Below are 25,210 nucleotides of genomic sequence, written 5' to 3'. Positions count from 1 at the left end.
ATGTCATCATAATTATTTTCATGCAAAACTGGTGCAAAATAAAGATAATCTTACCAATATTGATATATCAAAGTGAAACAAATGATTGTGTGCTGAAACTGCCAGATCGGATATTTTACACATGTGTCTGTGATTATTATCATATTAAAATTATATTCGCTCGAGCATGGAAGTCGCGAACTAGCGAGCGAAAGTGGTTCCATGCAGTCTGTACCCCACATTTCCACAAACCTTTTTGAATGTATTTACATGTATTTGTGTAATGCAAGAGAAAAAAGCAAGTGTATAAATTTCAGCAAAAAAAAAAAAAAAATCAGGCTCAACCATGTCTCAAACCTGGTTCTCTGGCATACTGTGCAATTATATTACAAACTGCTACCGAGCCAGCTCTGGTTTTGCCTAAAATTTCTACCTAGTACATCACCTGTGTGTGCCAAATTTTAAAGTTAAAGGAAAAAAACAGTTTTGCAGATAAGTGATTAAGATATAAATATTAACCTTTTTTTAAAAAAAAAAATCTTATTTATATTTTTAAAGCAACATTTATGTATGTTTGCAGGCTTTTGTGGGCATTGCCTTCTCTGTTGGCTTCATAGTGGGCCCTGTGATAGGAGCAGCCTTCGCCCAGTGGTCACACTCTCAGTCAGGAGACTGGTTTGTTGTTCCTGCCTTGTTTGCGCTGCTCCTGGCAATTCTGGATGTCGTATTTGTCACTTTTGTATTCAAGGAAACTCTTCCAAAGGTAGGTTAACCTTTTTTATGTAGGCATCTAGCATGTACAGTCACTGACACTTCTGGGTTTTAACAGTCCCATTTACTTTCAATGTGATCGTTCAAGAAGTGTCCATGACTCCAAGGTGATTTGAAGTTATTGGTGGTGTTTTCATGGTGTCTAATTTTCAAACTGGAAACAAAGAAATGATAGTGCCCACAGAATATAACAGTTGGGCTGAAAAGTTCGTAGGCTGACTCATAGATGGCGGTACTAGAATTAAATCCATGTGATTTTTACTTAGTACTAACCTTCAAAAGATACGTGTATAAATTTCACAGCTGCCGGATAATTAGTTCGTGAGATATAGCATTGTGAGTGAAGCAGCTTTTGTTATTGTGAAAAAATGGATAAAAAAAGAATTTCGTGTGTTAATAAAGCATTGCTTTTTGGCGAAAAAAAATACTGTTGAAGCCAAGGCTTGGCTTGATAAACATTATTCGGACTCTGCACCAGGAAAATCAACCGTTGAGAAGTGGTTTGCTAAATTTAAACGAGGCGAAATGAGCATCGAAGACGATGCACGCAGTGGATGCCCCAAAGAGGCTGTTACCGACGAAAACATCAAAAAAGTCCACAAAATAATTTTAAATGATCGTAAAGTGAAGTTGATCGAGATAGCTGAGACTTTAAAAATATCAAAGGATCGTGTTGGACATATTGTGCATGAATATTTGAACATGCGAAAGCTGTGTGCAAAATGGATGCCGCGCGTGCTCACAATCGATCAAAAGCAACAACGTTTTGATGATTCGGAGCAATGTTTAGCGATATTCAACCGTAATAAAATTGCTTCCTCATCCACCATATTCTCCAGATCTGGCCCCAGTGACTTTTTCCTGTTTGCAGACCTTAAAAGAATGCTCGCTGGAAAGAAATTTAGCACTGATGAAGAGGTAATCGCTGAAACTGAGGCCTATTTTGAGGCTAAAGAGAAATCGTACTATAAAAATGGCATCGAAAAATTGTATGACCGCTATAATCGTTGTATCGCCCTCGAAGGCAACTATATTGAATAATAAAATCGAATTTTGTCAAAAAAATATTTTTTACTATGTTAGCCTACGAACTTTTCAGCCCAACTGTTAAAAGGCTTACTGAAAAACTTTGATCAATATTGCATTGATGTCATAGTTTGAAACAGTTGCTGTTCAAGATGAAGTCTACTTCAGTTCATCTCTTTTTAGGTGAACTGAAAACCAGAATTGTTCCTACCATAATAACAGTACACCCTGCGTTCGAATCCTGGCCTTCGTGAACATCCCTTCATCTATTTCATCATATCATCATCATGATTAGCCAAAAGTGGCAGAAAGGCGAAGCAAAATAAACCAAATCAATCAATCACAACAACAGTGGCCTTCAACCAGGGTTTTTAAAGGTCCAGGAATTGTAAATGAACTTAATTTCTCTCGAGGAGAGAAAATCAGCAAGCGTAAGTGGGTTCTGAACTGTAAAGAACCTTTTTTCTGGATCAATTTAAATATGGTTCAAGATGTGTATTGAAATGAAACAATATGTAAAAAAAAAAAAAAGAAAAAAAAAAAAAGTAGAAGAGGTTCCGGTCCTATTGCGGAAACCAATAGAACCCAAACTAGTGTTCTCTTTCATCATTTGTCGCCAGGAAAGCTTCAAGACTTGCTTCAAGTGTTCTCAGGTTACCAGCCAGGTTAAATCGGCGTTAGCTTCCAACATTTTGAGTGCATACATTGTTCTCAGGTTTTAACCTGGCCTGTAACCCGTGAACACTTGTTTAAATCATGTCACCAGGTAAGCTATAATTTGTATTCCAATAGAACCCATTAGACTTTATGGGTTCCTGGACTTTGAACAACCCTGCCATCAACAATACTGTGTGAGAGAAATAAAAACACTGGGTAGGGGCTGATTATTAATTAGAGTCTTATGTACCACTAAGTGGAATTGCTGTTTGAGTTGTTAAGCATTCTAAGGTAAAAAAAAAAAAAAAGGTAAAGGTAAAGTGTTCCCCTGTGCATAGCACCACGCCATTAAGGCGTATAGGGGGTGTGGGGGTAACGCCCCACACTTTCTTGATCCGGTCGTGAGTGGGGGTGATGTGATCAGCATCACGCCCCTGACCGCCTTTACCCCCCAGGGTTTCCCCCAGGTACCCATGTTATTCGACGCTGGGTAGGCGCCGGGGCCGCTTCCACCGTTAGAAAAGTTCCCGGATTTGAACCGGCCGGGGATCGAACCCGGGACCTTGAGCATGGTAGTCAGACGCGTTACCGACTGAGCCACCGCGGTGTTAATCCTTTCATATTGTGTAAGGAGTTCTGTCGTGTTACTATCAGATGATGATGAGTCTACAATGGCTTCATTTTGTTATTGTGCTACTTGAACGTGGCTCTTGCCTGAGAAATCGGATGTATGTATTCCAACTGAAGCATATAGCACCCGCAAGAGGCATGGCTCCAGTCACTGTGCAGGCTGCATTTAAGCAGCACAGTAACCAAATAAAGGCACTGTAGTAGCATATGATTAATTGATTGATTGAGTTGCTGCTTTAAGTCCATGTATGCACAGTAAGGCTAATTGGGACTTCACCTACAGTTTAAAGTGGGATCCAAACCACTGGGTATCGAACCCGGGACCCCTTGATTACAAGGCGATGACGCAACCACTGTGCCATCGATGAGGCTGTAGTAGCATATGGTTCTGTACAAAGGACACAGAGGTTTGTACCAAGTTGTCAAGGCTAGGAATGCAATTCTGAGCAATCATGTACATTTGTAAATTTATTGCATTTACTGCGTTTAGCTTGTTCATTAGCAATCATTCATTTTTTTTACATGTTGTAGGAGAAGAGAGCTTCGTCAGTGGCCAACAGTTTGAGACAAGCTGCAGCATACGTAAATCTTCCAGACCTTTTCGGCTTTAGGGCCGTGGAAGGTATATCCAAGAAAGGTAAGTTGATTATCCAGTAGTATGTTGGACACAATGTGTTACTAAACATAGTTAACCAACATCACTGTGAACTGACGTTTGTAATCTTAGACTCCTGCAGTGCATATTGGCATGATTATGAATGGAAATTGGAAATTGAATATATCATATGTAGAAATTAAGTATTTTCATTATTGGTGTGCCTTTTATATATTTAATGGTTAATATAAAATCCAGGAGCCAGAATGGTTCAGTAAGTGGGACATCTGACTGCCACACAGGAGACCCATGTTTGATTCCCAGGATGGCTGATGTAAGGTTGGAATTTTTTATATATATCTTGTCGTCCATAGAAAGTGGCTTTGGGGTTCACTCACCCTCTAATAAATTTTAGAACCCTAAAATGTAGATGAAGAATAGTGCTGATCACATCACATCACCACAAGAGATGACCAAGATCAAAAATGTGTGGAGCCATACTTCCACATCCTCCATGTGCCTTGATGGCATGATGCAATGTGCACAGAACACTTTGCCTAATAAAGTCCAATGGAAAATGGTATAAAATTTCATAATAATGATACAAATTCCAATTTGCTAACAAGTAGTTCAAGAAATATATGTAATTGAGCATCACATCATGGTTATAAAGGAATGCCACATGAAATATTTAATTGAAATACTTTCTTGCATGTGGACAATGTGGAATTATTGATTGCAATCCAGTGAATATGAAAAGTTAACCTATTTTTTTCCTCATACAACTGGTATTTGAAATTAGTAATTGTTTGCTTGCCTTGATGTTCGTGTGTAAATATTTTAGTGTGTACAAAAAATTAGTATATTTTACTTGAAGCAGTGATGTAATAGCGGTCTTGTAGAATCTGATGTACAATGATGAGAGAAACAGCTTAAATTTCAATAAATAGTAACATGCTTGGTTTCTTTGCCAAATTCTGAAGGTTTTTTGTGTGTGCCACAAAAACCACAAACTATGTATTTCCATTTGGTGCTGTATATTGTCTGCCATGTAGTAATTATGATTTTTGTTTGGTATTTAAGTTCAGGGTATAATTTTTCCTCTCGTGTATTTTGCAGAGTTGAAAACCCTGTGCCAGCTGGGATACGTCTATTTCATCTACCTGTTCCTGTACTCCGGTTTGGAATTCACATTGACCTTCCTCACTCACCATCAGTTCAATTACACGTCCATGCAGCAAGGGAAGATGTTTTTTGTGATTGGGCTGACAATGGCCATCATGCAGGGAGGATTCGTCAGGAAAATTCCTGAAGATAAAGTGAAGGATATGGCAGTGATGGTTAGTTCATATTGCTATTGCATTCACCTTGGACAATATATCATTTCTATGATTTTCAGTAAAAAATGCTTGTTTGAGAAGTACTAGTTGGTTAGGTTGTTTGTCATATTCCATGTGCAAAACTACAGGCTATTGGACCCTGGCAACACTTAATCATTTACTTGTATTCATTAAGAAACACGAGTGTTTAGATAAGAAGCCACACATACATTTTACTTGAGGTGTATTTGTATTAAGACAAAAATGTAGAAAATCAAAACTTTGTACCCGTGAAGGTCTGGAGGGGTGGGGGGCATGCTCCACCCTGGAAAATGAATGTCAGACGAAAATTATAAATTACATATTTCACATATAATTTCATTTCAGTGACAGTAATTTATATTAACCCTAGCTTTCCCGTGCCTTTCAAGAAACTTACTTACCTGGGCCCACACTTTTTTAAATCACTAAAATTTAAGAAACCATTGTATATTGAATCACTGCTTCCTTTGTTGATTATATATGTGCAGTTATTTATTATAATAATTACAAAAATTAACGTTATTAATAATAATAACCAACTATTGCATGAGTGTCACACACATACAAGTTGTGTTAAAAAAAGACCGAACTTTGCTGTTTTTGCTTTATTGCTCATGATACACACTTTCAACCACTACCCCCTTCAAAGCACTCCCTCCCAGCGTCAATACACCATTGCCATCGTTTCTTCCAATTTTGGAATGCACTTTCTTCGATGGCACGCAATAGTCTCGTCCCATTTTCCTGAATTTCCTCGATGGCCTGGAAACGTGGTCCTTTCAAAGTTGGTTTCAGTTTGGGAAAGAGAAATAAGTCTGCAGGAGCCAAGGTGTGTTGGGCACAACAGAAGTGCGATTTTTTACCACATAACTTGTGACAAGGAGCGATGTGTGCGGTGGAGCATTGTCGTGATGCAACATCCACGACTGATTCCCCCACAGTTCAGGCCTCTTCCTACGCACAGCATCTCTCAATTGTGTTAGAATCCTCTGGTAGACTTCCTTGTTTACCGTCTGACCTGCTTCTGGTAATCTGTCAACAAATGCGGAATGAATTTTGCACTGATGCGATGCATGTCACGTTTTTCAGTCAGGATTTTATGAAAGGATCCTACCCTTATGCCAACTTCTTCAGCAACCTCACGGACAGTTAAACGACGATTTTCACGAATCACGGTGCGAACAATCTCAACATTTTGGTCGTCTGTTGACATGGAAGGTCGCCCAGCCCTTCGTTCTTCGGGAATCGAACTCCTGCCCTCCTTTAAGTGCATAAACCAATCATAGCACTGCGTTCGGCTCGTGCAGTTATCCCTGTATATTTTCGTAAAAGTTTTCCCAAGTTTTACGCAAAATTTCACACACATGCGTTGTTCCTCCAACTCTTTAATTGTTGCTTTGTCACTAATCTGATGAGCCACTTGTGCACAACCTCATTCAATCGGCTGCTACTCGACAACTAAGGCATAGATTAGAACCTAGTAAAAGGCGATCTCTTACCAAGATATGCTGCTAGGTGTGCACGGTAGCCGGATCACGGCATCTGCAACCATTGGTGTGCTATTAAAAAAGTTCAGTCTTTTAACACACCTCGTATTTTACCTTTCACTAGAGCTCAAGCCATAATATACTGCTTCTTTTGTTTTGGAGGGGCAATTGTTTATACAATAATTACCACCATTACCAACACTAGTCTTGAGTGTTTCAAATTACACGCATTCAAAGATGGTGCCCAAGTACATTTTGCCTCCTATTTACATTACATTTACGTTTTTATCAAGAAAAGTAATGCATAAATATTGCGAAGACCCTTGTGAACAATGTATTTAATTTTCAATTTTTTATAAAAATTTTCAGTTGAAATATGAAAAAAAAATTAGAGATGGTGGGCATCCCCCCACTTTGGGTAAGCTACGGTTAAACCAAAGGGCTTTGCAGGAGCATAACTTCAAGTAGTGTTCCATGTGAGGGTAACACTATTATGGGAGATAATGTATTTTGTCCGTCCCACTATAAAAAATATACCTTGCTTTCCCCTTCCTGGAAAACATTCTGAGGATGTCCATGTTTGTACTCTTTCTTAATATTTCAAGTTTTATAATTCTGTTGTGTTCCAGTATGGGACAATTAATGGAATCAGACTCAGAAGTGTATTGGTTACATTTTTATAAATATGGCATCTTTAATTTCAGGGTCTACTTATTATTATTCCATCATTCCTTTGTGTTGGTTTGGCCACGTCACCAGTTCTCTTATATATTGGACTGCTATTATTTGCAATTTGTAAGTACTTTCTTTTTTAAATTTTATTGAAGCTTATTAGTGATTTATATATTAAAAGTATTGTGCTATTAAATGTTGTTCTAAAGTATTTTATAACTATTTAACATGCCAGGGCCATTCCATGTCAAATCAAACAATGAAGAGGCACAACCTCACATATTTTGATTCATTTCAAATTTGGCATACTGAATACTTTTGTATTTCCGAAATTCCAGTGTTGAACAGATCCTGTTCTGTTGTGGTAGCACTGGCAGAAACGATTCCACACAGGTAAAACAGCGAGAGTGAGAAATCCGGCGAGGCCAGGTTGCCTCAGTAGCTCAGTGGTTAGAGAAATTGTACGGTATGCCAGAGACCCTGGTTCGGGTCCTGGTCGAGCCTGCATTTTTCGCTGAAAATTTGTACGTAGTACATCTTCTGTGTGTGCCTAATCTTAAATAATAATACCAACTCTTAACAATTTGTGGGATCATTTGTTGGTGTTTTGACTAGTCGTAAAACAGTTGCTTTGTGAGGTACAGCAGAAGCAGGGATTTTTCTTGGAAAACCTCTTGCACATGAGTGTAAGAATAAGTAGTAAAATACTCTTCAGCAATGCACATGTGCTGCTCCAAAGAATACGCCATGTTGAATCAATTAATAGAACAGGCATAGTAGCGTCGAAAGTGAGCGAAGAGAATTCAGTGTAACCAGAGACAAGACTAGGATTCTCAAAAGAGTCCAATTTCGACACAAATTCTTGGTTTATGATTTTTCAAGTAAATGTATAGCCAATACTTAGGCACATGTGGCGTGAGTCTGTTGACAATATTTCGACCTGCTAGCATTGCCATTATGTCCCAAAATTGGCACTTTTTCACTCAACCCATAAAATCGCCAATAAAAAATCCATCAAATGTTGCACATGACCGATATTGGTCGCAAATGACAGACTGACATGGCATCAGACATCTGATTATGACCCTTTGATAATTTCTTACTTATTTTTCTTATTCAAAATTGCATTTCTGGTAAAAATTTAACGCTGCCTTCTGCCAGTTATTAATTTATCTAAATTTTCTGTATGGAGAAAACTGATAATTTTAAGCATTGAAAAACATCTCAATGGATGAGACTTTATAACTCGGTGTAAATACCTCTTACGGTTTTCATGATATACGTTTTCAAAGTTTGGGTTGTGAAACTTTTGAAACACACTGTATAAGAAGCTGAGCATTACGGTATTCAATACATCGCTAAATCATTTGAGAAAACAGGAAATGGGGTGTTGGGGGACAAAGACTTTCAAAGACAAAGATCAGACTTTCAAATCACCCTGTATTTATATTAACTGGGGATTACGCATCATATTCATGTGTGTTAATTTAAACAATGTTATCTTTCATTTCTGTCAGACTTTTACTTTTGAATATTAGGAATTTGTCTATCAAAATCCGTTATAATGCATTGCCTAACCTAAATCTAACATAACTCTGGATTCCATTGGCGTCCCATTTCTAAATTTTGTACAGTTATTGAGTAATAGTGTATGTATGACACATAATATTTTGTAAAGACCTGTTTTTGAGAAAATTGCTACAAAAGTTTTCTTTACACTAACTTCAATTGTTGTTTTTTTAAACCTGACATAAGCATGCTATATTTTGTGTGAAAGCTTTTCAAGACCTTTCTAAGGTTGCCCAAATCACTTCTATAGGTGCCCTGGTTGCAGAAATATTGCAATTTCAAGTTAACAAAATGTTGGAAAAATGGTCAAAATCGCACAGTTTCCAACACTGTGATTTCGGAAATGCAAAAAATATGGATCTACTACTTCGAATACTTTCGTATCGCAGGTGGCCCTTCCAATATGCCTAATTTCAAATGAATCAAAAAGTGTAAGATTGAGGACCTTGTAGAGATGCAAAAAAGCTGGCTTTTTTGAATGGATGTTTTTTTTTTATAAAAAGCCAGCTTTTTTGGAAAAACAACAGAAATTTTGGCTTTTGGCTTTTTACCAATTACAGCTAACCTATTTCACTTAAAGTTACTGTTGAGTTTACAGGTTTGTAGTGACATATTGTACAACTAGCTAAAAAAATACATGATGTAGCAGCAAAGAGGCAAATATTGGCCAATCCCAGTGGCACATATTGCATTGGTTCATATACAATTTTAACGCTAGCTTACCGAGGGAGAGGGGGGGGGGAGTGGTGGGGGCTTGCTGGTTCACCACCTCTACTTTTTAGATTTTTCCTTTTTGAAAATAAATTACATTGTTTCCTAGGATGTTCCCAATATTTCTGTGTAACTTTTGTTCATAACAACATAAATGAAATGTAACGAGGAGACAAAATATGGGGATATCAGGCGCCATCTTTGAATGCATCTCATTCGACACTCATGCCATTGACAGTGTGCAATTGGTTGGTAAAGATGGTAATATTTGTAATTATTGTATTTAATAAACAACTGCACCTCTACAAACAAAAAAGCATTAATATAAAATTATTATGGTTTTTCTGAGTTTTAGCGAATGAAATATGTGACACTCTCGTGCAATAATTGGTTACAATTTTTTATTAATGATAGTAATTTTTGTAATTATTATAATTAATAAATAATTGTACGTATGTAATCGGCAAAGGAAGCAATGATTCAATAATAAAATGTTTTTTTGAATTTTAGTGATAAAAAAAAAAGATGAGGGCCTGTGAGCTTCCCCCCAGTATGTAAGTTTCTTGTAGTCAGGACGTGTAGTTCTGATGAACACATCTGACCATGGAATGGACTTAAAACAAGCTTTTACATGTTAATTTAAATGTTGATGTCATAAAATATGAAACAAATGTTAATATCAAAATACGTATTCGATGTTGCGGGACAATTAAAAATCTTTACTATTCACAACACATAAGCAGAACTATACGTATTACGTGAGTGTGTGTATATATCCTGTTTAATGGAGCTTTGAGATGGAAGCGATACGTGGCTCTTGGAAACCAACACTTAGAAGTAAATGTAATCTTTCGAACCGAAGCAACATAAGCTTCAAGTGTTGCTTGGCCTGTACCATTTTCTCAGGGAACTTTCAGACCAAAGTGACATGTGTCACTTGGAAGCAGACCTTTCGAACCAAAGTGTGACAATGAGCTAAACATGTCCCTTGCATGTTGCTCGGACTATACCGTGTTCTCAATGGCGTGCATTGTGCCGCTTTGGTCTGTTGTTCTTGGCATGCACAATGAATGTTTTACTTTATACTGAAGAAGACTGTGTCGCTTGTCATCTGCGACTGCAGTCTGAAAGCTCCTTCAGTGGCGTGCATTATGTTGCCTACAGGTATTGGACAAAATAATGGAAACACCTGTGGAAGTCTGAACATCATGTATTAATACTGTGTTGGGCCAACTTTAGAATGCAATACAGCTTGAATTCGGGACGTAATAGACCGATACAAGTCTTGAATGGTGGTGAGTGGAATTTGAAGCCATTCTTCATGCAGCACAGCCTCCAGTTCAGGTAGAGACGAAGGAGGTAGAAATCGACGCCGAACCCTGGTTTCCAAAACAGACCACAGAGGCTCGATGATATTAAGGTCTGGGGACTGGGCGGGCCAGGCAAGATGTTGAACGTCATCAGCATGCTCTGGAAACAATCTTGAACACTGCCAGCGGTATGGATGGGGACATTGTTATCCTGGAAGATGGCATTCCCGTCTGAAAATAAGGTTTGCACCATTGGGTGAACTTGGTTACCCGAGAGTTCTCTATATACTGCTGCTGTGACCCGACCATGTAATGTGACAAGGGAGGCTGCCGAATACCATGATCTAGCACCGCAGACCATAATAGAGCCGCCACCATGTTTGACAGTCGGGCGAAGACAGTCCACATCGTATGCTGTTCTCCATACAAACACACGTCCAGTGGTGGGGAAGGGGGTTAAGGTAGACTCTTCTGACCAAATGACACGTTTCCATTCCTCCAACATCCAAGTTTTGTGGTCATTGCACCATGCACGTCGCCTTCGAGCATTCGTGTCAGTTATTAGGGGCTTGGCAATAGCAACACGTCCATGGATACCCATTTGATGCAGTTCCCGCCTCACTGGTTTGCATGACACTGGGGTGTTTAGGTGCTGATTAAGTTCTGTAGTCACTTTGGCGGCCATTGTTATCTTCTGTGACGTCACCATACGCTTCAAAGCCCAGCGGTCCCTCTCCTGCAGCTTCGGCTTCTGATCATTATTGTGCTTAGCAGACCCTGTTTTACCGTGCACTGTGTATGCGGTCATGACTTTTGAGACCGTGCCTCGTGTTACACCGCATAACGTCGCTGTTTTGCTCACAGATGCTCCAGCGAGACGGGCACCAACAATTCGACCTCTTTCAAACTTCGTCAGGTCAGACATGCTGGTCACTCACCGCACCTGCGCAACGTCCACTACCACACTGCCTCACTCTACTGTCAGTGCACAGTCCATACTACCTGCAACAAACAAGGGAAGGTTGATTTCCGCCGTGCTCAGTGTTACCAGGCACATTGAAAATATGTCCTCCTTCTGACTGGTGTTTCCATTATTTTGTCCAATACCTGTATGTCTTGTTTGCGCATGTGTGTTGGGATTTTTGCTTACAGACTGAAGGGGTCCAAGTCACTTGACACTTCATTCAATGTAAAAAATCCCACACTGTCATGTGTTGCTTCAGTCTGAGTGTTCTCTATACTTAATAACATTGTTTGCTACTTCATCAGAGATTAAGATTTAATTCTGCCTGTAAATCACAGAGAACAAATTGCAAGTACTGTTGTTGGAAAAAGGCCGGCCTTTTTAGAAGGTTCCTTTTATAATCATGAATGAGCCTCTGGAGTGGAATAAAGTAATGCTGGTGCCTTGTAATGAGAAGGGGTCCGAGGTTCAATCCTCAGCATTTCAAACTGTAGGTACAGTCCAAATTTTTTAAATAGATTTTTTTGCCATTTGCGACCAGTCTTATTTGCTTCTGCTTCAGTTTTAGTGCCAGTGATTCTCAACTGCCAGGCTGCAAGAGGTCCGTTGCACACAGAAGTTGACGACTCATTTTAATAATCTAAGTTTATATTATTCAGCAAGTCTATACATAATTGAAGTATGGTTATGCCATAGTTGATATATCAATTTTAATTAAGGCTGCATACTAATTTCCATATAAACTTTAAAGATCAGAAATGTATTTATGAGTGACATTGTTGGGATCAGGGCATCGACTTGTAAGAAATAAATTTACTGGACTGTGGTCTCATAAAAGTTTGAGAACCACTGCAACAAGCAACCAAAATACATCACTAGTTGCTCCATGACCAAGTTAAGCGGCCTTTTAACCAAATTATACATGATCCATTGGAAAGCCAGAATACAAATATATTTTACTGAACACAAAATTTAATGTAAAGAGATTTGATAGTGGATTTTCAAAAGGTAGAGCAGTATTTTCTTTGTTATCCTGATGTTGATTTGAAATTTGAGTTTAAAATTCTTATAAAATGAACAATTTTCCGTAGATTAGTGTGTGTGTATCCCTTGATATTTTCGACTTGTGTTTGTAGATGTATTTCGAATCTGAGTATATGAAGTAGCAAATGTAAACTGCACATTAATTAAATATTTTAAATATATATATATAATATATATATATATATATATACTGTTTAATCGAATGAAATTAGAATTTTTGGATACATTGGAATCACACAGACACTGTATGCTGTTAATATATTTGTGTGTGAGTTATTAGAGGCGGTAATACGTAAGGTTGAAAAGGAGAAAGCATCTGTTTGTACTAGGAAAGTGCCGAAGCTGATTACAGATGTATGAAAATCGACAGAAATTGACATATTGGCATCGGCAAAAATCCGATATTTAAACCCGTACAGATAATACTAGAGTTTACCTTCTAATAAGTTTTATATTTTAATTTTGTAAGATTTATTGAAAATTAGGTTATGTTTCTTCATCATTTGTATAGTTTTTGTAATAAAATTATTGCAAACTCTCATTCAGAGGACCAACCTACCTTAAAATCAGAAATAAAAGAGTACATTGCTGAACCAACTAGTCCAAGTGACCAGGATCCGCTCTTGTATTGGAAATTCAAAAATTAGTATGGAGGCGCATAGTGGTTCGGATCCCACTTTAAACTGTAGGTCCAGTCCTGATTAGCCTTACTGTGCATAAAGTGGACTTAAAACACCAACTCAAAAATGAGTATCCAAACCTAAAGCAAGTGGTGAGAAAATACTTGGGATACCTGCTGCATCAGTATTCAGTGTTGCTGGAAAGATTTGCGAGAAGAAGTAGGTTACTTCCAGAAGTGCTTCCAAAATGTGTGTTTCTGAACTTGAATCTGCCAACATTAAATTTACAACATTCAGAACAGGAATTCATTTTGTATTTCAAAGAACTGCTTGTGCACTAATGTTAAATCTCTTGAGAATCTATGTTCTTCTTAAAGGTTCACATAACCACTTTTTTTTTTTAGATGCAATGAAATATTCTGTCTTGAGAATATATCAGGTGATCCGTTTGAGATGTCAGAAAAGTAAACAGTTGTGTACAATAGGTTGATGTATGTATCTCTGAGCAGTTTGTTGTAATATGTGCAGAAAGGATGTGAGTTTCGAGTGAGTGGAGGTTTACAGACTTCAGCTGTGTGGCGCTAGCATTTATGGTAGATAAAGATGGTCACGCCACAACAACGCACAATGTATCGTATGGGATGTGAAATTTTCAAGTGTTATATGCACACAAGTACAGCCACATGGCTGATGTCTGTAAACCTGCACTCACTCAGAACTTACATATCCTTTCTGCATATATTACAAAAAACTGCTCAGAGATACGTACATTAACCTATTGTACACAATAGTTTACTTTTCTAACATCTCAAACAGATCACCCGGTATATGTATATACATATTTATTTATTTATTGAGAAAATTTCAGATAGAGCACGTAGCCATTTTAAACTGAAATCAGTAACAATGAAAAGAACAAAAATAAAAATAACAAAATAAGACAAAATATTAATATAAATAAGTCAAGATAGCACAATTAAATATTATTTAGCAACATTTCTAATGGTTGACCGAAAGGCGTACTCTGTGGAAAATACATCAGCACTTGATGGGAGGTCCTTATATTGAGTGGGAAGTCTGTGGAAGAGCGATCTTTTTTGAATTTCCAGTCTAGGCTTTTTTGTGTAAAATAGATTTGTGTTGCGTGTTGAGTGCATAGGCACTCGAAAGTGGTCCTGGAGGAGCGTGTTGCAACGGATTTTGCCATTAACAATTTTGTAAAGATACCTAAAATCATTCAGTAAACGGCGCTGATAGGGAGTATGTAAGTTTAGAAAGGACAGGAGATGTGGTGTTGAAAAATTGCGTAATGAGGGAACCCTGTAACGAACTATAGCAAGGAAAAAGTTAAGAACAGAATCGATTCTCGAGAGCTGAGCGGGACATGCCATGGACCAGATGGGAGAGCAATATTCTATTATTGGGGAGATGAATGATTTGAAGTACAAGGTGAGGGCTGAGATGTCACTAATTTCGGTGAAACAATACAGTACATAGCCTTTTTTGTCGTGCCAGTAGTAGTTCTTCAAATGTGAGTTTTTTGGTTGAAAAAATTGCCTAGGTCTTTATGAGATGATACTGCTTTGATGTTATTGCCAAAGATGGAGTAAGTTGACTTGAACAGGTTCTTTTTAAGAGAGAGATTGTGAGAGTAGTACATTTTTGAGGATTTAATGTAAGTTTCCATGTCAGGCACCATGAAAAAGACGTTGTTATGTCATTCTGGAGAAGATGAGCATAGTTGGAAGTGGAGATTTCTCTGAAAATCTTAGTCATTGCGAAAAGAAGGTAATTACTAGAGACAGCTGTGAGATGGTCGGTAAGGTCATCGACGAATAATATGAACAAGAGGGGTCCTAGAACACTGCCGTGTGGTACTCCAGAAAGGATGGGAAGAAAGTTAGATAGAGTTCCTGGAAGGACTACACGTTGTTGGCGATCGCTAAGGTAATCTGTGAGCAAGTTAAGAAAGTTACCATGAATGTTGAATCTATTGCATAATTTGTGAATCAAAAGACGATGACTGACAGTATCGAAAGCTTTGGCTAGATCAAAATATATATATAACGTCCAATTGTGAATTGTTTGAAATACATTTCATAGCATGTGAGAGAAAAACAGACAGGTTCGTAAGACAGGAACTAACAGAAAGAAAATCATGTTGATTTGAGCTAAGGTACGGAGAAACAAATTTATATAACCCGTCTTTGATGACTTTTTCACAAATGATGGACAGAGGAGAGAGTAACGAGATTGGCCTATAGGAAGAAGCAAGGTATTTGTTGCCATTTTTGTGAATGGGAATGGGAATGGGAGTGATGTTAGCTTGCTTCCAAGCGTGAGAAAAGACGCCCTCCGAGAAACATCTATTCAGAAGAATGCAGAGGGGATAAGAAAGGGATTCCCCAGTTTTCTTCAGGAACATGGTGTTGATATTGTCCGGCTCTAGGGCACGGTGAGCTGGGAGAGACAACAATAGACTTTTCACTTCATCGGTTGTAGTGGCAAGCTTTGTTAGAGAGGAAGAACAGACTGATCTTACGTTTGGCAACGTTGCAAGGGGGCAGGTGGACAGAAGTTACCATGGAAATAAGCATTTAAGAGTTCAGCCCTTCGGTCACCTTTCGCTCTTTCACTATTGTGTGTAATTTCAAGAGGAATTCTGCTGTTGTTTCTTATCGACTTTATTAGACTGAAGAAGTTGCATTGATATTGTTTATATATTCTTTGTATTTGTTTCGGAGTAACTACTTTGAGTGCCGTCGAAGAACAGCAAAAGCATTGTAAGTGTGCTCACTCGGGAAGTCCTTCCCAACTTGCCAGGCTCGATTCTTGTTAGCCAGTACATCGCGCACTTTGAAGTCGAACCAACTTGGAAATCGGCGAGATGCTATTCTTTCCGAAGAGACAAGGTCGTTCACCGTTGCATGAATGGCAGCTGTAAATAGCTCACCTGCATTGTTGACTGTTCCATCTTCCAAAAGACCACAGGGAAAGCAGTCGAGGGTACGTCTTATCTCCTCCCACGGCACCCGGTTGCACAGGTGGCGCTTCTATGATATGTAGAGGCACATATTTTTGGTAAATAAAAAAGCAAAATTTCGGTACAACAAAAGTCAATTTCGGTTTCAAAAGTTGTAAAGAAAATGAAATTTCGCTGTTATAACGGTGATAAAGCGGTATTTAAAATGACATTCTGGTTTTAAATATAATCCCAAATTTGATTTAAAAACTGCACTATTACACAAAATAAACATATCCCTTCTAATAGCACATTAAGTCATTACCAGAATATTAAGTTTATTCCTGTATAAAGAGATCCATTTTTGCTTCTCAAATATTTACAGCAGAATTAATCAATTTTCCGTGAAGTGTGTAACTCACAGGATACTTCAGACTTCAGAAAGTGTCGTGTCAGTATATAAACTAAATTTCGTGTTTAAGAGTATATTTCGCATTTTACAGTTCATTTCGTGACAAAACAGGGTAGGAAAATGCACCTCACACGTTTCAGAAACATGAAAAAATAACATTACAATGTGTTATTTCACATGCCTCTAATGATATGCAATAGGAATGTGCATAGGAAATTTATTTTTGTCATACTGAAAATAACATCCCATTTCTGTTGAATAATCTTATGTATCAGAATTGGTTAAATATCGGTATCAGTTCCGAAAATTATCGTGTATACATTGGCATCGGTAAATTTTCAGCTTCGTCACATCCCTAGTTTGTGCCCTTTAATTTTTGGAAAGATGCCTTGAAAACCAGGAATTATACTTGAATTTCATAATGGTCCTGGAGTAGTCACCCTGAAAATTTATCAAGGAAGTGGAATTGTCTAGAGAAATTAACTAAAAAAAAAGTTCGGAAGTAACTTGTGTTTGTTGTTATTGTGTACATTTGTATTAGCTAGCTACATGTAAATGTGAACTATTTTATAATCTCTTAATATTTTGACAGTAGTTATGCAATGTTGTAACCTACTTCACATGTGCAATGTTCCATATACATTTCACATCGCATAGTTTTAAATGCCTTTGCTGAATGATTCTTACTCTAATATATGGTATTATTCTAATTTGTGCTGTTCAGCTACATCAATGGTGGTTCCATGCATGACAACATTGGCTTCCAAATTTGGATCGTTTGATCAGAAGGGGACCGTGATGGGCATCTTCCGCTCTCTAGGGGCTCTGGCCAGAGCAATTGGACCAATTGTAGCATCCATTGGTAAGTGTTGCAAACTGCATTGTACTTTAATCTCTCAGCTGTGGTTCATTAGCCACAAAACAAAGATTACATTTATGGGTCGTTCTAAAAAAAAGTGATAGAAGCAGTGTGCAAATTGGAAATTCCTAGCTGGGAAGATTGCTTAGTTGCATTTTAACACAAACTGTTCACATGACACTGTAACCTGTCTCGAAATTGCTTTTCTTCCTTACAAACAGCACAAGTCGACACCAGAGATATCGAAGTCAGGGCACAATTTCCACCCTATTTTTTAAATAATAATTAAGATTATTTGCCTTCCCTTATCAAAATATAATAAAAAAAATATTTTCTGTAAAATAGAACAAAATAGATTTTTTGAATGTGTAACTAGAGTCTTTGTGCTTAACCTTTTCAGTCCCAAGCATCTCGATCGAGATGCTGTATCAAGGTCGTAGTTTTTACGTTGTAACGTTTCTATTTTTGGCTAGAATTTAGATTTTTTTAATATATATTGTTCCTTACACATGTATATAACAGAAATGTTTTTTTGCATTTTTTTTTTGTCTTCATGAAAATGGATTGGAAAAGGTGGGATAAGGGACTTCTCTTTTGCGTCTCTTTTCAAGGGAAAATTTTTGCCGACAAAGGAAGACCGGCTTTGTTGTTCTAAAGCAATGCTTTTCACTCCCTCCTGTGAACTGCATTCGAAGGAAGTTTGTTTATCAGTATCCGATGTCAAAATGAAAGTTTTCCGTGTGGGTGCAAGCAGGGGTTGGGGTGTGTGGGGGAGGGGGAAGACTGGTTGTTGAATCTGCGTTGTGAGAATGGAATTTCGAAGCGCGCTGAAGGAAACCTTTGTTTTTAGCACAAGTGTCCACAAGTTGCGACAGGGGTTACCCTGCATTGTCTAAAAATAGAATTTCAAGCAGCTGCAAGAATCGGCGCTCATTTTTCACTGCATTCTATCTTTTCGTCCGTGAATGTTGTGCGTAGGTGTTGTTTTGTGCCCAAGTGCGAGGACATTTTTTGGGTGAAGTGACAAGTTTTAAAAATAATTTTTGGGGGTTTTCTCCCTTCCCCCTCCATATATACGCCAAATTTGCATAAATTTTGCATTTTGTGCATTTTGACATTTTTTTCGAGGGGGGCGGGGGAAACCCCATTTTTAAAAAAAAAGTATTTTCAGGGGATTTCCCCCTTTCCCCCTCCATATATATGCCGAATGTGCATAAATTATATATCGTCTGAATCTGTGATTCATTCTGCATACAACGGTATATCGTTCATATCTCCAGGGCAAATAGTCTGAGCTAAAGTCATTTCAAGGTTTTTGAAGCTTGAATCAGTAGCGTGCCGACCATTCCTTTTGGGGGTACAACTCAAGTTACATTGGTCATATGATGATAATGCAAATATTTTTGTGTTCCTTACATGTCAGCGATCATTTCCCATGTGCATGTCGACACTGTCATGTACTTTTTTCTTGGGGGGAGGGTGGGGGAACCAATTTTTTTCCCCCGAAATTTTGGAATTTTGAGAGTTAGCCCCCTCCCCCCACCACATATACGCCGAATTTGCATAAATTTCATATAGTCTGAATGTTTGGTTCATTCCGCGTACAATGGTATATCACTCATCTCTCTAGGGCAATTAATCTCCGATCTACACTCATTTCATTGAAACTCTGCATTTTGCTCAAAATCGGCTCGGGACAGAGAGGCTTACTTGTGAAAATGGCCTTGGGACTGAAAAGGTTAATGATGTGTGTACTGATATTAAAATGAAGTGTGGTTTTGAGAATTTGCAAATGTGAAGCCAAACTTCTGGGAACTGAGTTTACAACTACCTGAATATTTCTAGGAAAGAAAAAGCAGCAAATCACATTTTTATTCACATTTGTCACTTTATTCCAAATTGTTATTTTCGTTACTATAGCAACATCAATGTTGCCAAACACACAAATGTTATACAAGTTTTCATAAAAAATAAACATCATTGAACATGCACATTTAGAGTTTAAAACACATGAAATTATACATTTCACATTTACAATGAAAAGAAAAAAAATGAACTTATGCTGTAACACGAAACAGTTGCATCTTGCTATATAGTGCTGATCAATCACCTGTCAGGTAGATTGTCTATTACCTGTCAGGAGACTTTACACTCGGGAATTCCTGGCAAGAAATGTCTGAGATAAGGGGTGGCGCCTTTATGTTGTTTTGTGTATGGACTGCAAGTGTATATATAAGATGGTGGTTGGATCTTTATATCAAATTATTATAAGATGTAAGCGAGTTACTAAAGATATATCTGCGAAACTGTAAATGTTCTATTCATTTCGGTGGGGGTGGCCTCTGCCACCATCCACTTGGGAACTCGATGCTTTACTGTTAGGTTGACTTTCGGTTCCTGTTGTTGTTTCTTTGACTACCGCTAGGGGTGCTGGTGTAGCCATTTCATCTGCTGCGCATGATGGGTTTGAGCTGTTGTAATAGCGGGAGCCAGACATGATGAGCCTGACTGCTGTCGATATTCAGCTCGTGTCGTCCATCAGATCTGTCAACCCACTACCCAACCCACTACCGGACTAGCAAAGCACCTCAAGTTCAATAAACACAGGATCCAAAAAGTTTCACTTAGGCACACATCACATGCCCTAATCGACACTAAATTCAAAGAGACGCATGCAATTATGCACTTTCCGCACAAGCTGAATATCGACTACACCAGCTACACCAGCACCCCTAGCGGTAGTCGAGGAAACAACAACAGGAACCGGAAGTCAACCTAACAGTCAAGCATTGAGTTCCCAAGTGGATGGTGGCAGAGGCCACCGAAAATAATAGAACATTTACAAGTAAGTTTCGCGGATATATCTTTAGTAACTCACTTAAGTCTTATCAACTGCGTTGTTTATTCCCCTCAACATGAAATCAAATTATTGTAAAAATTCTCATTTATCAAATTAATTTTCATTTATGAAATGTGATGATTTTACTTTCCTCTCACAAAGTTTTAATTTTGAGAGATGATGAAAGTATTTTGACACACGTTGATAGCTTTTTGATAAGAGTGGGGCTCTTACACTTTTTTGATTTGATTTAGTTTATTTTACTTCACGTTTTGTGCCTCTTGGCTAATTTGCGAAGATGGGGATGAGTGATGAAATGATGAAATTGATGAAAGGACATTCACAAACAACCAAGCCCGACCGGGATTCGAACTCGGGACCCTTGGCGTCGCAGCGCGATGTGCTAACCACTCGGCCACAGGGTCGGGCTACACTTTTTTTTTTGAAGGAGCTTATATTCTCTCCTTACCTTTTTAATATGGTATGTCCTGTGCAGATGCCTTTACAACCTTGCACTTTTAATATTTTTGATAGGGCTCTACGCCCCTTTTGAAATTTCAAGGTAAGGTTTTTAGCAGTGGCGGTCCCTCCGTAGATCAGAGGGAACAGGCTGTTCCCTCCTACTTATCGCCCATTGAAGCTATTTAAATTATCTATAATAACATAATAAGAACACTTCTTTCTCCCGAAATCAACATTTCCAAAAGTAACGCCGAAGAAAAACATTCACCGTGATTGGGCGTTTGTTTACTTTACCTACCCTCGTCGTTGATCCCTCTACGGCCTGATGCCGAGTATTTCCAACCAAGGTAAATGATCCTCACCACGGAAGCTGAACTCTCTAGCTGTTCCTTGCGAGAGACATAGCAAATTCCTTTTCCTTCGAATTCTTGCTATGTGCTAAAGTTTAATTGCATCGTAGTGATAGTTTTGAGTGTAGTAAGTCCATATTTTCCTAATTTCATTGCAAAATTGTGTCTGTCATTCATGGAAAAATGTTCTATAGTCTAAGCGTCTGCTAAATGCTTTGGCTCGCATCCATCTGTTCGACCAGCCCCAAGCCAAGGCCCAAGACGCAAGCAGCGGCAGGACAAGAAAGCAAATGTTGCGAGCGTAGGGTTGCGAATGTTGTATGATCGACCGGCTGAAGACGAAGACGAAAGCTTTTAGTTCATTGAACTTTACAGAAAAGACAGCAAACCAATACCTATCCTAACTGGATTAAAGACTAAAACAAAATCATACACAAGGCATTTTCAAACAAGTTACTACAACTCTGTAAAATGATTAACTGGATACTCTTCCAACGGCAAATTATTGTTGTCCTTGTTTGTTCCTGAGAAGGGAGTTTGGAACAGTTCGGGTTTTGTCACAATTTCTACAAATCTAGCAGACGTCATGAAAAAACTCATCCATCTAAATGTAATTATTTCATTGAGGACGTTTGAATTGCAAGAATTCTCAACTCTACAAAAAAAATGTCAACGTAATCTACAAATAGAGAGATGAAACAGGATTTGACCGAACATGTATTTCCTCTGATCACTCATAAATTGCTTTCATTATTTTTTCTTTGTGTGCATCAACAATTTTGTTTTTAATGTTTTCTTTACATTATATCATATTTTTTTAACAATGTTATTGTCATAATTTTAACGTGCTTCATGTATGTCACTTCTGACAATTTGTAACACATGTATCGTATATTTATTTAGTTCATTTCAGTAAGGGTTGAATTTTACTTGGTCTACTGCATTATATTACGACAGGCATGGGAGGTGGGGGGGGGGGGCAAGTGCAGGTCACCTGTTCCCCTGCCTGATCTAGCACCGCACGCCACTGGTTTTTAGAGAAGAGGATTGTTCCTCATTTACTTTGGAGAGTGCAAAATGGCCTTATGTGCAAATGCACTAAAAATTTTAATTAATTAATATGTAATTCTTATTGATATTTAATAAAACTATATTGCATTGTATCACAAGTTACTTTTTACTTGCACGTTCCGTACTGTGTAACTACTTTTGCCCCCCCCCTCCCCTCCCTGTATAACAGATTTCCGTTCCTTTTGTAATCTCCTCTGTTTTTCAGCTTACTGGTGTATGGGCTCTTCAACTACATACGTACTTGGTGGAATTGCACTCACCATTCCATACCTGATGCTGAAGAGGGTGTAACAGCCCACTCCGAGAGCATGCAATCCATCACTATTCCTTCAATGCAGTGTCTTCCCAGTGGAAGGTGGATGAGTGAGGCCAAATATTTTTTGAAACGTTTTGTTTTGGAAGGTATCTTTAGTTGATAAGAAATATCTGCAGGTACTTTTTGCAAATGTTCGCCAAGTCAGAGAATAATTCCGCAATACTTTTATTCTGTAGTATCCATCTGTGCTAATAATTTTGTGTATTAAATGTGTGAAATTATTCTGTAACTTGGTGACCATGTTCACATGTGGTGTGAGAGTTCATATTTTTATATGATTGTAACATTTTTGTTTTGTAACAAAGTAGATTGTGTGAGTCAGCACCGAATATTATTGTGTACAATATCTTCGTAATGTTCTTTTTTAATCTACAACCATGTTCCTGTAAAAGTAGTATTGTATTTTTTGTGCAATTCTAAAAGAATTTATGTATATTATCTGAATTTCTTAATTCAGAAGAGACTGTTTAGTTGTTACTTGCTGATTATAAAAATCTATATCTACTATATATATAAATTAGCATAATGGAGAACATTGAATATGCTTGAATTACACACAAATATTAGAAGATTTTAATATATAATACTGAAATAAAGATTTGGGGGTTCATATATCAGATCCAGAATTCATGATTCAAATATCGTGTGCAGGATCGAAGATTTGGTATTTCAGCACCATTAGATTTGGATTCAGGTTCAAATGCTCATCTCTAGTTTCTGTTAAAAAAAAATATTTTTCTTTGCTGTTCCATACTAGCAGTTTACATTATATTGTAATCTGCATTCTGATTCTGTCAATGCATCATACACTGTACATCAATTCATAGGTGTTTTTTTTGGGGGGGGAGTGCCAATATAAATATTCATCATAAGGAATTGAAATACAATCTGGGCTATGGTTCACTCTAATAAACTTAGTTCATTTTCCATGCAGTTTTTGTTCGGACACTGTGCGGAAAATGAGCTGTAAGTTCTATAGAGTGAACTACCTCTGCATAACCCACCAAACTGATATCTTTAGATACAATGTTAATCCGGACCATTTATTTATTTTTGTTCGAAAGACTTTAGATACAAGTACTCTAGTTTAAATTTACAGTTGTAAGAAATGTTTATTTTATGAATGAAGTGTATTGAAGATCATGTAGTTTAGATTTAACAATTGGCAACGAGAATGGGATGGTTTCATTTCTACCCATTCTGCTCTGCTGAGCTCAAGAAGCAGTCTCATCTTTGACAAGTTTCCTGAAATAATGGACATCTTTTTAATTTTCATCAGCAGTGCAATTGTTCTAACTACATGTTCTTTCTTCTACTTGTTCCATACATTTCTTAACTACTACTAATTGAGTTGCCCAGTCCGAACTGCTCACAGGTGTTAAAACCCCAGCTGAACTAAAGCATCTGATTCTGTTCTTACTTTATCCAGTAAATGGTAAGGAACATCATAAGGCTTTTGATAATTTGGTACCAAGCCCCCTTGTATTGGAATATTAGCCTTGAAATGCTTAATCGGCTCAATAATGTTTCCAGAAAATACATTATGGATACTCTCTTGAAAGGAGGTGTAAACATACCCCCCGCATAATTCAGGTATCAGTGGAATCACACCTCAAAAGGAAGTTATTCAAACTCCGAACACTGTATCTTCTTTTGCAATAATAATTGAATTAATTTATTTAAATATAAAGTATTTTACTAAACATTTGTGAATTTAAATTTCTAATATTCAGGTTTTCCTTAGGTTATAGACAATAGATTACAGGATTTGTTTTAATTTCTATTTTGATCATAAGAATTAGTAGTGCAATATTTACATTAGAATTTTGTACTTTGTTATTCTTGTAAAGTATTATGTGGTTTCATAATTATTAGTCAAATGAGTTTGCCTTTAGTTTGTTTTTTGTTTATTATTTATTCTATAATTTATGTATATATATTTCCTTGGATGTTTATTATTGACTTAATGACAAGGTATACTTTTTGTTCAAGGTAATTTATATGTTGATATAAAATGATGACTTTTGTACTACTTTTTTGAAATGTGCATATAAGCTTGATCGTTTACCATAATGTGCAACATGGGACACATTGCCAGCAATACTTTTTGTGTTTACTGTTTTTTTCATTATTATTTTTGCATGAAAATTTGATGATAAATTTTTGAGACATTGACTATTGAAGATATTTTGTTACATGATTTGCGGTTGTGATTGATTCACATGTACATCACATGATATCCTCTTGCCGATCTACGATCTAGTCAAAAATATTCTGAAAATAAAAAAAATGGCAGAAATGTTTGTTATGCGAGGAGACATGCTCAGAAAGTGTAATTTGCCTATTAAAGGATTTCTTTTTTTTTTTCTTTTCATCAAATTCTGTCACACTGCATACGTTAAACTATTTTTCCAGACAGTTGTTTCAAGAACTGATGCTCATGTCTTAATATGGATTCATTTTTTTGTATCATGTATCAGCTGACCATGATGTTTAGCTATGTATACCTTTCAAGTTTGAACACAATTGAAAATAACCCAAAT

General features: G+C 37.5%; 1 protein-coding gene across 2 annotated transcripts in view; it reads left to right on the top strand.

The window, feature by feature from the left end:
• The window catches only part of rtet (major facilitator superfamily domain-containing protein rtet), a 42,064-nt gene extending 19,015 nt beyond the window's left edge, over positions 1–23,049 (top strand). For both annotated transcript variants that reach the window (XM_083134117.1, XM_083134109.1), the window contains exons 5-10: positions 560–742; positions 3,595–3,700; positions 4,778–4,998; positions 7,211–7,301; positions 17,495–17,632; positions 22,557–23,049. In XM_083134117.1, the coding sequence (XP_082990243.1) occupies positions 560–742; positions 3,595–3,700; positions 4,778–4,998; positions 7,211–7,301; positions 17,495–17,632; positions 22,557–22,642 (825 nt within the window). In that variant the 3' untranslated portion in view covers positions 22,643–23,049. The remainder of the gene's footprint in view (positions 1–559; positions 743–3,594; positions 3,701–4,777; positions 4,999–7,210; positions 7,302–17,494; positions 17,633–22,556) is intronic.
• The last annotated feature ends 2,161 nt before the right edge of the window (positions 23,050–25,210 follow it).

This window comes from Lepisma saccharinum, chromosome 1 (genome assembly GCF_977018435.1).
Source record: "Lepisma saccharinum chromosome 1, izLepSacc3.1, whole genome shotgun sequence".
NCBI lineage: Eukaryota > Metazoa > Arthropoda > Insecta > Zygentoma > Lepismatidae > Lepisma > Lepisma saccharinum.
This window is presented reverse-complemented; position numbering and strand designations above follow the sequence as displayed.